At 35.5% G+C, this 14,446-nt stretch overlaps 1 protein-coding gene across 2 annotated transcripts; it reads right to left on the reverse strand.

The window, feature by feature from the left end:
- Positions 1-398: 398 nt before the first annotated feature.
- On the reverse strand, positions 399-11,145 carry lsr (lipolysis stimulated lipoprotein receptor). Of its 2 annotated transcripts, XM_028013021.1 has the most exons (11): positions 10,926-11,145; positions 9,732-10,055; positions 8,452-8,571; positions 8,100-8,156; positions 7,095-7,241; positions 6,091-6,285; positions 5,931-5,987; positions 4,807-4,923; positions 3,506-3,791; positions 1,940-2,387; positions 399-1,062 (listed from the first exon to the last, which is right to left on the reverse strand). In XM_028013021.1, the coding sequence occupies exons 1-11, from the start codon at positions 10,963-10,965 to the stop codon at positions 1,027-1,029; spliced, it is 1,827 nt and encodes a 608-aa protein (XP_027868822.1). In that variant the 5' UTR covers positions 10,966-11,145; the 3' UTR covers positions 399-1,026. The 2 variants fall into 2 exon arrangements, with proteins under 2 accessions (XP_027868822.1, XP_027868823.1); XM_028013022.1 differs by lacking the exon at positions 8,100-8,156.
- Positions 11,146-14,446: the final 3,301 nt, after the last annotated feature.

Here is a 14,446-nt window from a genome sequence, read left to right on the forward strand (position 1 = left end):
CAGTCCATTCACCATAGGTTGTATTGATGCTGTGTGATGTAATGCAAAAATTTAAACTAATTTGATATTTAAACATTATTGATCCAATATTAATTATTTTTAAAACCCTGCTCAAGTATTAATTTTTTTTCATTATGTCAAAGTATAATAATCCCACTATTCAATACCAATGACATATATGAACAGATTGCAGGGAATAATATACATCAACTCAATAGCAATCAAAATGCTTTCTAAACCCTCCAAAAAATATGTAAAATTATGCAAAATAGAATATTTACTTACCATTCTAGTGCTTTTGAAAAAGAAAAAGCTTGTGTAAAATAGAACCGTCACACTTGTAAAATAAACAAGATAATGACATCTAGTGGTGAAACTGTTTAAATTCACTGCACAGATTAGCAAAAACAGTTTTTATTGTAAAATTACATCGTATCACATATTTGAATGTTCAAAGCATAAAACTGGTCAACTGTACATCACAATATGAATTAAAACAGCACATCTTTAAAAATGAATGAAAGAGTAGGTTGTTCATCAAGTCAGTAAAAACAGTGACAAGCCTAATCACTAATCAATAAGAAAAACAAATTCATTTAAACATATATAAATCCATAAAAAAACACAAGTACAAAAGCAAAAGGCATAACAGCATAAACTCTAAATCTACATGAACACCTGCAAGTTAACTAAAACTAGTCACTAATCGAAAGGATCAAAGTATTAAAACCCAGCTGAAGCATATTTACTTGAACTTGTCAAGATGTAAATCCACTAACAGAACGGGATGGTTAAAATGATTTAGGATCTACAGCTGTAGCTCTGTACACATTAAGGCACTTGTGGCAGCCACAATTTTTATACATTAGGTGGCACAAAGTTGTACCTCCAAAAATATATAACATAACTGAATTAACAACCATACAAATAAAATCAGAACATCAGATTAGCAGTGGGAGTAATATTTACAATGGTAGAAACCAACCGCATCTTTATTAATTGGTCAAAGCTGCATTGAAGTTTGGTTCACACAACCAGGCTCTCACGACTCACTGCTCCATTCTGCAAAGCAAGCACAGATATGTCAATTTTACAAAATAACCACAAAAAACATGCTTCACATGCATTTTCTGTAAAGTCATAATCTATATTTTCTCTTCCTGTTCTATGTAGTGTTAGTCACTCAATAAGTAGGAGAGCAGTAGGTCTAATTCTACAACTTAAATGTGTACAATATATTAAACTTTCTTCAGCATTGAGTTATCTACAGTTAAACTGGTAATTCTGCATTATTTATTTAAGGGATGTTAATTGTCTGCTTCTGTGGAACTCTGCTAAAGATCATATGCTCCGACATTGTCATTTCCAATTTTCAACAAAATATGCCTCACACTGGGATAAGACGTCAGTAGAGATGGGACCGATTTCTTTTTTTTTTGAAAAGCTTGGACCTGCCAATACAAAATTTTAGTTCCTTCCTACTTTTCTTCATGAATTATAGGGAAGAGGGTTAAAAATATTTCTTTCTGGGATGTGCTGTGGTGGCGCAGGGGTTAAGCACAACCCACATAAGGAGGCCTTAGTCTTCGTTGCGGCTGTCGCAGGTTCGATTCCCGGCCTGGCGACCTTTGCCGCATGTCTTCCCCCTTCTCTCATTACCCACTTTCCTGTCAAGTAACTATCAAATAAAGGCCGCTAGAGCCAATAAAACCTTTAAAAATATATATATATTTCTTTCTAGCCTTATTGTCACGAGTGAGTGACACCCCACACTGTGACTGAGGAGTTGCTGTAAAACACTACAACAGATGAAATGATTTTAAGTTGACATTTCATGTCTGCAATATATTACTTTCACCAACATCAGCCTCCATTTGTTTTCTTTGAGTCAGAACCTTTACTTGCAAGTTTCGAAAAGCATCTATAAGTCATAACCTACCTTGCGGAGGTTAGTTTTCTTTGAAGATGAGACGCTCTCATTGTCACTGTACGGAGGCAGTTGAGGTGGCGGGTAATCGTCCCGGCGACCAGGAATTCCAGACGGCGGGTTCAGCGGAAGTGGTGGTGGCCCACGTTGACCCCTTCCCCATTCTGACCGGTCACTCTCGCTGTCCAGTCGATCCTGGCTGCGCGCCCTCTGTTGCTCCCCCAGCCGTTTCCTCTCCATGGCCTCTCGTAGCAAGCTGTCATCATAATCTTCCCTGCCACCGCCGCCATACCTACGGTCCCTCTCCATCTCCATAAGGTCGTCGCGACTATGGGTACGGCGCCCGGAGAGGGCTCCCAGTGGCCCTCTGTCTCTTTCTCTGCGATCATCAGGGGAGTAGTCACGACGTCTCCGGTCGTCGTAGCCGCTGCGAGCGCTGCTGCTCCACTCATCATCAGAGCTGATAAGACAGCAAGAACACTCTTATTGCAGTTCTGATCTACATGTCGAATCTTTTGACCTAGAGCAAACTTTGAACATTATAAGACTAGAATGTAGAACTACTCAGTACTACAACTTCCACATGATTAGTAAGACCTTTTTCTTCTTCTTGTAAGTAAACTTTAGCAGTAGTACTACTGACTTCCTGGCTGTTTTCAAAAATATGTCTTAAAGACAGTTGGTGATGTTGCACTCTTTTTAGTGGGTGATGCTATGAAGTTAAACCTTTCCATCTCCGCCCATGAAAAGTGATCTGAAACTATTCCAGGGGCTAGAACTTGTCCCCTTCATGTTCCTGTTGGTGGGCTGTATGTATATATTTGATCTGTTGATATGTGGCCAAATGTGTATTTGAAATTCATTGAAGTCATTTGTTGTATAAAAAGCTATGGTTTGACCAAATGTTGACAAACAGAAATTTATTTTAAAACTGTAGATTTTAAGCAAAAACTTGGCATATCTGAGAGCAAATGTTTTTCTAAAAACAGTTGGTAAACTTGAGAAGTGAAGACTGGTTACTTCTAAGATTTTTGAGGCATATTTAAAAGCAACAAGAATCTTTATATGCGTTGACTTAAATCTGACTGATGAGGCATTGCTGAAGTAAAACACGGGGTTTCTTGTTTTCAGTCAAAGCTAGTGCACCAGGAAATGTAGAATCAGTGCTCTTCAGTGTCATGTTGTGAGTCTAATGTCTGACACCACAAAACAGTTAGTAAATAAAAGGAAAACTCTTACATTGTGGCTATTCAACTGTTGCCCTAAAAATGGCATCTCACTCAGAAAATATATCTGAAATAACTTTACCAAACATAGTTTGTTCAGTTAACCTGAAAACAGAGATATTAACTGAGAGGGAGTGGAAGAAGCTACTGGAAAATTACAACTCATGTAACAGCTCAAGTGCTGTTAAAACACTTAAAACACAAGAATGTAGTAATAAAGGTTAAACTGCAGTTATTTATTTGTGGTGACTGTAAAAAAAAATTCAAAAAAGTTGTTTTTAATGTTGTGCGGTTGCATCATTGGAAGACAGAATAGTGAAATACTGGATTTGTGCTGAAAGGTAAGACTTACCCTCTCCTGCCTCTGGGCGCATCGGGGCCCCTGTGAGGTGGGTGATCATTTCTGTATCGCCGTCCAATGTCATCAAGGTTATCCATAGAGCGAGCACGTGCTTGATTACTCATGTGACCTCCACCGTGGCGTGGGTAGTCATCACGACGTTGCCCTTGCTGGGAAACGCTGCTGATGGTGCTCATGGCTTCGTCTCGGTCGTAAAGTGTGGGCATCGGTGGGCGACCACCGCGTCCTCGAGGTTCCACGCTGTCATGCAGGGAGCTGACTGTGCTCATGTTTTCCACTAGAAAAAGTAATAATGGTAATAAAATACAGAGAAATATTGATGTGAAGTTTAGGTAAAAGTAAAGTACCAAACAGAAAGTATTGTACAGGAATTGTAGATTACATCTGAAGCTTTCCTTAAATTTACAAAGGCAATAATTTCCACATAAGCTTTCATGTGTTTGAGAAAAATACATCATGATGTTATTTTTTAATGATAAAGAATTTCCATAGTAACTTGATCCACTTTAAACAGCAACAACAAAAAGGGTTCAAATGTTATGACTATTGTACTTTAGTTTTGAGCAAAACTACAAAAAACACAAGATTTTGAGTGTAAGAAAAAAAAAATCATGAAGTTGCTAAAAACTAATCTGAAACCAGAAGGTAAAATCAGCACATGTAACTGTAACTTGATTTCTCAGAAAACATAAAACAGAGAGGGTGGAGAGTGTAAAACCACAGCAGCCTGCACATAATGAGAATTTGTGGCCTAATTATTCTGTGAGAGCAATGCCAGCTCAAACAGATCTACAGTCAGGTAAAAAAAAAATCTAATGTATTTTGTTACTTTCGCATTACTTACATTTAACTTACTTTATTTATTGTATTTCTTTTTAAAACTTGATGTGTACATTAAATTCACAAGATTCTATATGAGACTATATATTTAATAGTTTAAAAAGCTTATTAATATACAGTAAGCCATGGCAGTTCATTGAATGTCAAAGTTTATTTAGAAGATTATTTTTAAGAATTGGTGGCAAAAACTACATTTCATTTTATGGACAGGTAAAATGTTCTCATAGATGCAGCTTTTCAATGCTCTCATATCAGGGGAAAATAATAAATAGTAAGATTGAATATTTTGGGTCATAACTCTTTCAGACACTGAACAATTGCAATGAACTACTTCAGAAATATGTTGAACCCACCGGCAATGATTAAGTGACTCTTTGACAGAAACCTGATTTATATGTAGCAAGAGTAAGTTGTGGTACACCAGTATGACAAAACCACAGGAAGTCACTCACAACGGCTGTAGTTTGCAGGTCTGGAGGGGTCTAATGAGGCCAGCTCCTTCTCCATGTAGTAAATGGCCCGGGTTGCATTTCCAGCTGGGTCCACCTGAATGCGATAACCACTGCGAGCTGTGGAGAAAAAAAGGAGTATATTTATCACTAAAGAACTAGATCTACTTTTGAAACTTCTCTTAATCCTGAAGAAAAATATAATATTGATTCAGATTAGTCTTTCAGAAAAAAGTCCATCATACTGTACATAAATAATTATGACTTTGTCATTCTAAATTATGTATACCAGTACAACAAGTAATACAGTAAGGACACATACTTTGTGTCAAAAATGCATTCTTATACAGGCCTGGATGTGAGGGTTTCCAGCATAACGTGGCACTGTTTCTTAAGCAGTTTTTCCTCACTTTGTCATTTCTGATCAGTGCTGAAATGTTTGATTTACAATTTCAAAAATGTAAACCTTTGGATTTAACCTCCATCGCCAATAGTGTTTTGTAAACAGGTGCTATACAGAAAAAGATCAGCAAGAATAGAAATTTATAGATAAGGAAATTAGCTATGCTGTAACATTAAATCAAAAATTATGTAACAGGCTGCAAGAAATAAAAAATAAAAAAATCACAAAATGAAATGTAATCTTTGTGAATGCATCTGGCTCCTCCATTGATGTTTGACAGTTGTTTTTAAAATTCATTTTCTTTGCCCTACATGATTTGCTGGTTTTTGTTGCTAAATACCTTGAAGAACTGTTGGGAATACACACTTTAATATGTCATACTAAAGTGTGACACCAGGGGGCAGAAATTATTCAAGTAAGAAAACATGTTTTTATGTAAATCAAATGGCTTTTCTTGAGAATTATTTTTTTAAATAATTTATAGTTATCTAAACACATTATTTTGGAATTTGGTGGAGGAAATTCTACCCAGTTTCCATTCTTAAATCCAACTTTAGTCATTTCACAACTAAGCAAAGCCACTAGAAACATCAAGATGGAATTTCCATAATGCTGTAATAAGGAAACTCCTCTTACAAAATAACCCAAACAATTCAGAGAGCTGGGCAAGAACAACCTCCACCCCACACCATGACACACCAAATGCTATTTTCCCTTAACTCACTGTGATCTCCTCCACCTCCACTGTCCTGCAGCAAAGGCACATGAGACCCCTGACCCACTGCAAAAAAAAAAGATGAAAAACTTACTTAAAATTTGCTTGGGTTCATGTCATTATGATATTTAAAACATCCACTAAGTCACACTATTTGTTGTAATGTTACCTGAGCTGGCACCATCATAATCGTGGCCGTAATTGCTTTGAGGTTGTCCAACTCCGTTGTGAATGGGCAGCAGGGGCATGATGGACTGGTTACCTTGTGAGCCGCCGTACACAGGCTGAGCATACATGGCAGAATACATGGTGGGAGGATACTGACTGAGCACACCTTTCTTTGCTGCTTTTCCTGCCTCATACACTGCAACATAATGGGAGAGAGCAGATAACATTTGGAAACAAAGTAATTTCACACTTAAAGATTGTTCAAGGACAGAAAGCATAAAATCCAACCAGAAGGGAAGCAAACAAAAAAAGAATGCAGCAGTACTAAGAACTTCCACCATTTATGACCTTTAAATAGATTATCAGCATGTAGTTTGGAGGACTTTTAATTAAGAAAATTAAGAAGCCAAACACTTGCAATACATCCTCTCTTTGGCAGAATAGATTCTGGTGACAAAAATATCTAAATCATGAAAAATTGGACATTGATAATACCTAAAAGAAAACCAGAAAAGAATATTTGACAAGAAAACTTATAAGTGCACATCTGATGGACTTCTAAATAAATTAAAAATCTAATTTGCCAAATTGTGTTTAGTCGTGGAAGTTTTACTATACAATCAGACTCAGGGTGTGCAATTATTATCAAATGACATAAGTGTTACCTAAAAGCCTCTTGAATGTTAACTTGTACTGCTTTAAAAACATATATACACATTCCCTTTAACCAAAAGGTACAAACAAATACTGTTTACGGTTTATTTACAGAAACAGTGTTCAACATTTCATTAACTTTTCAAAAGGAGACATGCATGGCACCAGGTCATAGCAAAAATTGCTAATTTCCACTTGCAGGGACTGCAAGTATGCTTAAGAGATCAAGAATTAGCAAAAAGCCAATAAAATAATCAACTAAAAACATGTCTGATAATTTATTATTTAGGTCTCACTAGAACCACATATTAACTAGATGAAATCTTCATTCTTTTTCTACTTGATACTTACATGCTCGCGGACAGCAGCAGCGTTCTGGGCAGCAGGGGCAGCTGATGAGGCAGCAGCAGGTGTGAGGGCAACACTGGCACCAGCAGATCCCAATGAGAATAAGGAGCAAAAAGAAGCCCAAAACTACCAGAAGAACCAGTAGCCAGTCTGTGTGCATCAAAGAGAGACACATATGATATCATAATGTTGAAGGTTTTACAGTCTGTCTCTACTCCAGAAAAAAAGCACACTACACTACCCATGAACCCAAAAGGTATTTATAGGTAGCCAAACACATTTGTTTGCAGATACAAATGTGTACTATAAACAAAGAAGGAGGAAATTAATCTGATAAAAAAGTTTTTAAAAAAAAATTAAGAATTTTTTATTCCCAAAGACTTTGTATTAATTATCTATGCAGAACAGCAAAGAAGAAAGTCTGTGTTGTGAAAAGCCAATTTTGTGCTTAAAAAAACAAAAAATTAAAAAACATATGAGCCCTAACATGTTAATGTGAACATGTTTAAGGACATGTCAAACTGGTAAATCCAGATTACTCTGCATGTCTGTTCAGGCAGCCCATAACACAGATAGGAGACACTGAGGATGGGAATAAAAAAAAATTAAAAAAAACTGCACATAAATTAAGAAATATGCACAGTTGTTTTTGTTGTTCAGCAATTAAATTTATATTGCAACTGAAAAGAAATAAAACAATGCAGTTCAGAAAATATAAAGATATATAAAAAAGAAGATGAGAGGAACTCCTCAGTGATGTGTATTTGTCTACATCAGGACTTTTAGAAGTGCACCGTCTCTCAAAATGTGACTGAGTACTTGGTAATTGTTCTCACAATTTTATATTAAAACTGTTTAGAGTTGAGAATTGTTCATTTTATTTAAGGAGAGCACACAAACTCAAAGTCCCTCGGTAAAGCAGTCAGAGGGCAGAGTCATCCCATCTATAGAATGAAACCTAATGCACCCAATATCCCCTACTCCTCTCACACAAGGGTATTGTACTACCTTCCATAACCAGTAAGTCAATGCCAGGCAGGAGGTCAGTAGTATTAGTCTTTCTCTCTGTGAAAGACAGATAAAGCTGCAATTACTTTAGGGTGGTATCTAACTCTGCTGCTTAATCAGGTTTGTGGAAAATATCTTCTTGACCACAAAATCCCAAAATAGTTGAGTAACTTGCACACTAAGTGTTGCTCACACTGCTTTTGGTAATTATTATTTTTTACTGTTATATTTCTGAATGTGTAATAGTTTTAGTGAATGGGAGTAGAAATGAGAAAAGAGATGGAGAGAAAGAAAAAATAATAATCAAGAAAATGTAGACATAAAATGAAGCAATTTAAATAGCAAAACTCACCAAGCACAAGTAATTCAGTGAATTCTTCATTAGTCCCTGAAATATCCTTGGACGACACCACGGTGCAGTAGTAAACACCACTTTCCCCCCAATGAGTCTCAGAGATTTGAAGGTCTGCCTCTGTGAGGGAGAATTTATTTAAATTATTTACCATTATTATAATTCAATTTCATCTTTATGACAGTACTTTCACATTTGAAGCTAGGGAACATCCAAAATGACCAAATTCACATTATGATTCAATTAGATTTTCTTGATCTTGTCAAGTGACAATTTTTAATTGTTATTTTGCTAAAACATATCAAATTTCCAGTGGTGCCTTTGATGATAAAATAAAAAGGTAAAAAGTCAAAGAAAATATGAAAAGTACAAAGGATAAATTAAAATGGCAGTGAAACATACTTTTTTACTAAATGAGACAGACATCAACAAGATGACTCACAAAAATATGATCCAAATCCTTATAAAAACAAGCACCACATGATTACACAAGTAAACCTTACACGTGCATTAAGTAAGATTTATTTCATTTCTTTTAATACTATATTTGCATAATTTTATGTAATGCAGCACAGAAAAGTAACTTCTAAAAATACACAAGGGTTCGTCTGACGGGCATCAGCATGCTGAGAGCGACAACCCAGCACCAATGATTTATACAAAAATTCAAAACTTCCTTAACACAAGTACAACAGATATATCCAATCAACAAGTAGGGCTATTTCTTCACTTAGCCAGTGTGCCAATAGCTATTTAAAAAAAAATTAGTTAGCTTAATAAGAGGAATGTGATGAGTATTTCAGCTTTAGATGCCCTTTTAAAATTTTATTTTTGTACTGTAGTTTCTCAACTCTACCTCACAAAATTGGTTTACTTGCAGTGAAATTATAATTTTTGCACTTTATTTAGAAAAAATGCACAGAAATCATGTTAGCATTTTTTAGAAAGACTTGTATTCATCATATTTTTGAACCCATCACTTTGAAAGGCAGAGCTACATAAAATGTCTGATATTAAATTATACAAAGCTATGACAGAGCAAATCTGCTGTATAACAATAAAAAAAACTGAAACAGAAAATATTTAAATGATTTGAGTGTGTAACTTGAGTGTGATTTGTTGACATCAATGTTTAATACAGAAACTCCAAATTTTAGGAAACATATTTTTCTTGATCGTTTTCTCTTTCTAAAACCAGTTCATCTGTCAAAATACAAAATTTTTATCATATTGCACTCAACCCTTAGTAAAGATTTATCCAGTAGTGTTTATTAACTTACTGTTTATAATGTTGATCTTGCGAGCTGCGTATTCATTGCCCAGTGAGACGGAATCGCCCTGCTTAACTGCCACAGTGCGGATTGTTCTGTCTTTGTCGGGACAGTTGTTGCTGGGGTTAATGTTGGTCTGAGAGATGGCGGTATTCGCACTGCTGGAGCCAAGTGCCACTTTGATGGGGTCCTGGCAGAAGGATTTGTACTTCCATGTGACAATAGGATGGTCAGAGGCACTCGTTGTGTAGTCACAATTGAGTGTGACAGGTTGGAAGAGCATGACAACGTACCTCTTGTTAAGACAGGTAACCTGAATAGCCAAAGTAGACTCTGGAAAGGTTTAGAAAATATTATAAGTTAATAAAAAGGTCTACTACTGTCAAAATTTGACATTGCTTTTGCAAACTTGACCATGGAAATCACTGTAGTGTGCAATAGTCGAGGTGTGGCGTAAACAACATTTCTTCATAGTATCACTCATAGAGTGGGCAAGTTGAGTCACAGCCATGCGTCATTCTTTCAGGCAGACCCACATTAGTCATGTCCCACTGATGCCCATTCCCTTGACCTATTCTGAAGCTGAGTAGTCAAAATAAAAGCTTTTGCCATTCTGATGTTTAGTATATGCATTTTTGTCCACATAAATTAGTTGGGGCAATTTAAATATCTACTCCAGTGTGTTAACCCCGTTTTCACAGGCCTGAGAGGAACATCGCTTCAAAGAAGATTAAAATGAGGATTCAATCCGGCTTCTAAATAAATGCAAGCAATACCTGACTCTACTCGGAAAAGCTTACAAAATGTAACTTTAATATATTTTATGTGGAAATGTTACATTTTTATCAGGCTTAACATGGCAAAGTTTCAGAGTCAAAATCACAAATTAGACAATATTTTCTTCAACAATTACCCACAAAATCTGACGCATTCTCTTTGGAAATAGAATTACAATGTTCCGTCACAGAGCAACAGAGAAACGACAAGGGAACCAAAGGCTTTAGTATTAAAATCGAACTCTTTGAGCAACTTTGTGGATTAAATACACAATTTTACAATCTGCAACAAATAACCGTAACAACCCAGAAAACTATTTGTTACTCTGTAGGCCAACAGACAGTTATTTTGTACAGAGGCGCAGAAAAACACAACGGATTACACGGAAGGGCCCACCCTGTCTGAACGGAAAACAGGCCAACTCACCTGTCGCCATTAAAACGGCGACGAAGACCGTCCAAAACATATTTAATTCTCGTCCCTCGATGATTTAGTTAAAATACTCTAAATACAAATTCAAAGTAATTAAAAAAAATAATAATAATAATAATACTGCAGAAACACGTATTTTAATCTCAGCCAGGCAGCGCCCACTCCATTTTGATCGCCCCGTTGACGAAGAGGAAGCACCTGAATGCTTCACATTACAAAAACAGTCAACAGGTAAATGTTCAGACATGTTGCGAAACACAGGGGGGTATCCATTTTTTCTCCCTGTGTTTCTTTCTGATGTGTGTATACTCATCACCAAAATCTGGATTGGGAGCTTTAAAGTCGTTTGAACTGTGTCATTTCACTTCATAACTTCACTACAGTAAAACAAATATAGCCAGAAAAATCTAGTTTCACAAGTTTCTCCTACCCGGAACTAGTTGGTACGGTCCAGGCACTGCCATCAAAGTTGAGGTTTGTCAATGTTTCACTCGGTGGTTTCGGCCTGTATGATAACAGGGTTATCTTTCATATCGCTGGGTGAAACCTCGCTTCTCTACAATATTCAGAATAAGTGTACATCAAATATGGTGTATCATGTAATGAAGTCCTTAAAGTTGTGCCTTATAGCCAAACATCTGAAAACAGTTTTCGTTGTGGCTGACATTCTGCAAATGTACCAGTAGAAAATGAAGGTTCGCTAACAGTTCCCCCCCTACCAAGATGAGATAGGGCATTATGCAGGGTGCCTCGAAAGGACCCTTGAAGAATAGTACATAATGAGTAATGTATTTACTCATTACATTACTCACCTGTAATGAGTAAATATAGGTGCTTTCATAGATTGAAAAACCACTGAAACTCTTACTGCGTTTCCGTAATTTAGATCAAAAACCGAAACTCAATTATGTTTTGCACATGGTCATATATAAAATGTGAAAATGTGAATATTGCATAAAATCAATAAAAAAAATTCTGAAAACAAGTGTCATTTTCTGACAGGTTTAATTTTAGCTTTGTATAGCAATAAGTCAATCATTAAAATAAACAGAAATACTTGAAATATATCACCTATAAATAGTTGATATATCATGAGTCATGTTTTGAAATAAATTACTAAAATAACATATATATACAGCAATTAAGAAATGTATTTACAGAGAGACAGAGAGAGAAAGAACGGGTTTCATCTTAATGTTAGTCATAAGTTTAAGGATGAGAATTACAAGCTTTTTACATCCATATAAAAACTATAACTGCTGTCTAAAGCAAAAAGCCAATTGAATACATATCGCCTGTGACTTTGCATCATAGCAATTTTGACTGAATGTCACTTCTTAGTTTTAACCCTTGCTCCTGTCCTTTCTACAATCTCTTGGAAGTTAATTCAGGCAGTGGTATCCCAGTGAGAAATGCGATATGTCAGGAAGCGGACACATCCTCAGATCATCTGTAAATGACTTATTAACAGAATGCACCAAATGTCACCATCCATAAGTTATGCCTATTAAACAGGAGTGAAGTGGATACAGGCTAATTCCTCTAAAACATTTTGCTGGAAAATTTAGAGGCTAGATGAATTAAAAACTACACTCATGATTTATGTAACATAAATTATATACTATGGCCTCTGATTTACTTTACTGTTAGTCAAGTGAAGTTGCTCATCTTAAATATTTATCCGTCACATTAGGTATATATATTTTTTGTTTGTGAGCAATCTGTAGTTTCTTCTGAAACATCTGTACAGGGCTTGAATAACCTGGTGATAATATCAGTATAGTATGTAAGCATTTGCATTCAAAAGCACATGGCACTCCTACCTGCAGCTTGGATGGATGATGAGGAAGATGATGACGATGTGACTGTCCCCTTAACTTTGTTGTGTACAGCAGCAGCACATTTACCTTGGATCTCTGATCTGGATACTCATGTGATCAAATATGGATCAAACTCTAGAAATTACAGTTTCACAATTGAGTTTCAGATTCTTGACTGGTTAGGACCTAATCAACTAAACTACATGAAAGGTATTTAAATTTTTAGCTGGTTTTTGACTTGACAAATAATCTCTTAGATCTGTTGTGACTATATCCACCTTATGCCATCAACCAGAGCCTAATATAACTTTGTTTTTTGGAAGTTAATTGCAACTTTTGAACTTAACCTTGATACAAGCACCTATTATAGAATTTCCTCTAAATGTTTTTCTTTCAATGTAACAATGTTTTTAAAACCAATTAATAACTTTTTTCCAATTGTTCTTTCATTTTATATGTGTAGTTTTGGTACTATTTATGTTTAGAGATCTCTGAGTCTGTGTTACTGTTTTATTAACACTTCTGTGATTATTTTATGCTCAGTAGTTTTCATGTTTTGGCTTCATTTCAATCATGATGTTTGCTATGTATTTTTTCCAGTTAAAAGAAAGGTCCTCTCCCCCTGACTGTCACCACTGCAGCTGAGTCTGAAAGCATGACTTTATATAATTTTTAATCAATTAAGATACTTAATATGTATTGTTTTATAGATGTAGCTAAAAACACTTTTGCTATAGATAAAGAAATAATAAAACAATGTAAAAAAAATAGTATTAATTCTGAAAAGGAAAAACAGTTTACACTGGTATTTTGAGTATTTATTTTTCTGAGTTACAAATTTTTGAGTTTTCCATTACCATAATCTTTAGCTCCTTCCACATGTATGTCTCTATCAGATTCAGGTTGATTCTTGCTTTGCTCCCAAGCAATAATGTTATTTTCAGTCAGAAGAAACATGTTGCTGCAGAGGTATGCATAAGCAATAAAATAAAAACTTAACTGGTTATTTATTTCTAAAATGAAGTCAAATTTAATTTGTTTAGGATTCATTTAAAAGTGGAAGTAAAAACAGAACAGTAAACAGACCTACAGTTACTATTTGTTGAAATCATAATCAATTAAAAATTTTTGAAATGTGTTGACATCTTTCTTTTCTCCCCCTGTCCACGAGCATCTGTGGAAATGACAGATAACAAATGATAAAAAAAATACTGCAAATGTTAAGAAGCTGCTGTCAAGCAAAGTTGACAGGATTGTGACTGAATAGAGAATCCATTTTGATGGTTGAAATATTTTGTATTTAAATGGCCAGTCTTTTCTCCTCACTGTCAAATTTAGTTAAGCATGTCATTCATTACAATAAGTGTGGCTTGAATCAGCCCTAAAATTAGATGAAACATGTTTTGGCTCTCCTTTTCTGGCGAATGGATTACTACTTCCCTCTAGTGGTCAGTAACACATTTCTGAGTCTGTATGTCTCTACAGCACCAGCACACTTACTGTATAAGTGTTTTTTTCAAAACTCATAATTCATTTCTTGGCATTGATAAAAAAAAATTCTGAAGACAGGAAAACATCAGATGTCACTGCATAAACTTAATTTAGGATGGTTAAGTTTTTCAGTGAAATGTTTTGAAAGTTGTGTGATGAATAATACTTACACTGATTATGATCATCCAAGCAAGATGAAAAGAA

Source organism: Xiphophorus couchianus, chromosome 3, assembly GCF_001444195.1.
Source record: "Xiphophorus couchianus chromosome 3, X_couchianus-1.0, whole genome shotgun sequence".
Taxonomy (NCBI): Eukaryota; Metazoa; Chordata; class Actinopteri; order Cyprinodontiformes; family Poeciliidae; genus Xiphophorus; species Xiphophorus couchianus.

Coding starts and splice junctions, on each gene's coding strand:
- lsr (XM_028013021.1), bottom strand. CDS start 10,965: ATGTTTTGGACGGTCTTCGTCGCCGTTTTAATGGCGACAG. Junction 8,157..8,451: donor CACTGAATTACTTGTGCTTG/GTGAGTTTTGCT, acceptor TGTCTTTCACAG/AGAGAAAGACTAATACTACT. Junction 2,388..3,505: donor GCGCCCAGAGGCAGGAGAGG/GTAAGTCTTACC, acceptor CTGTCTTATCAG/CTCTGATGATGAGTGGAGCA.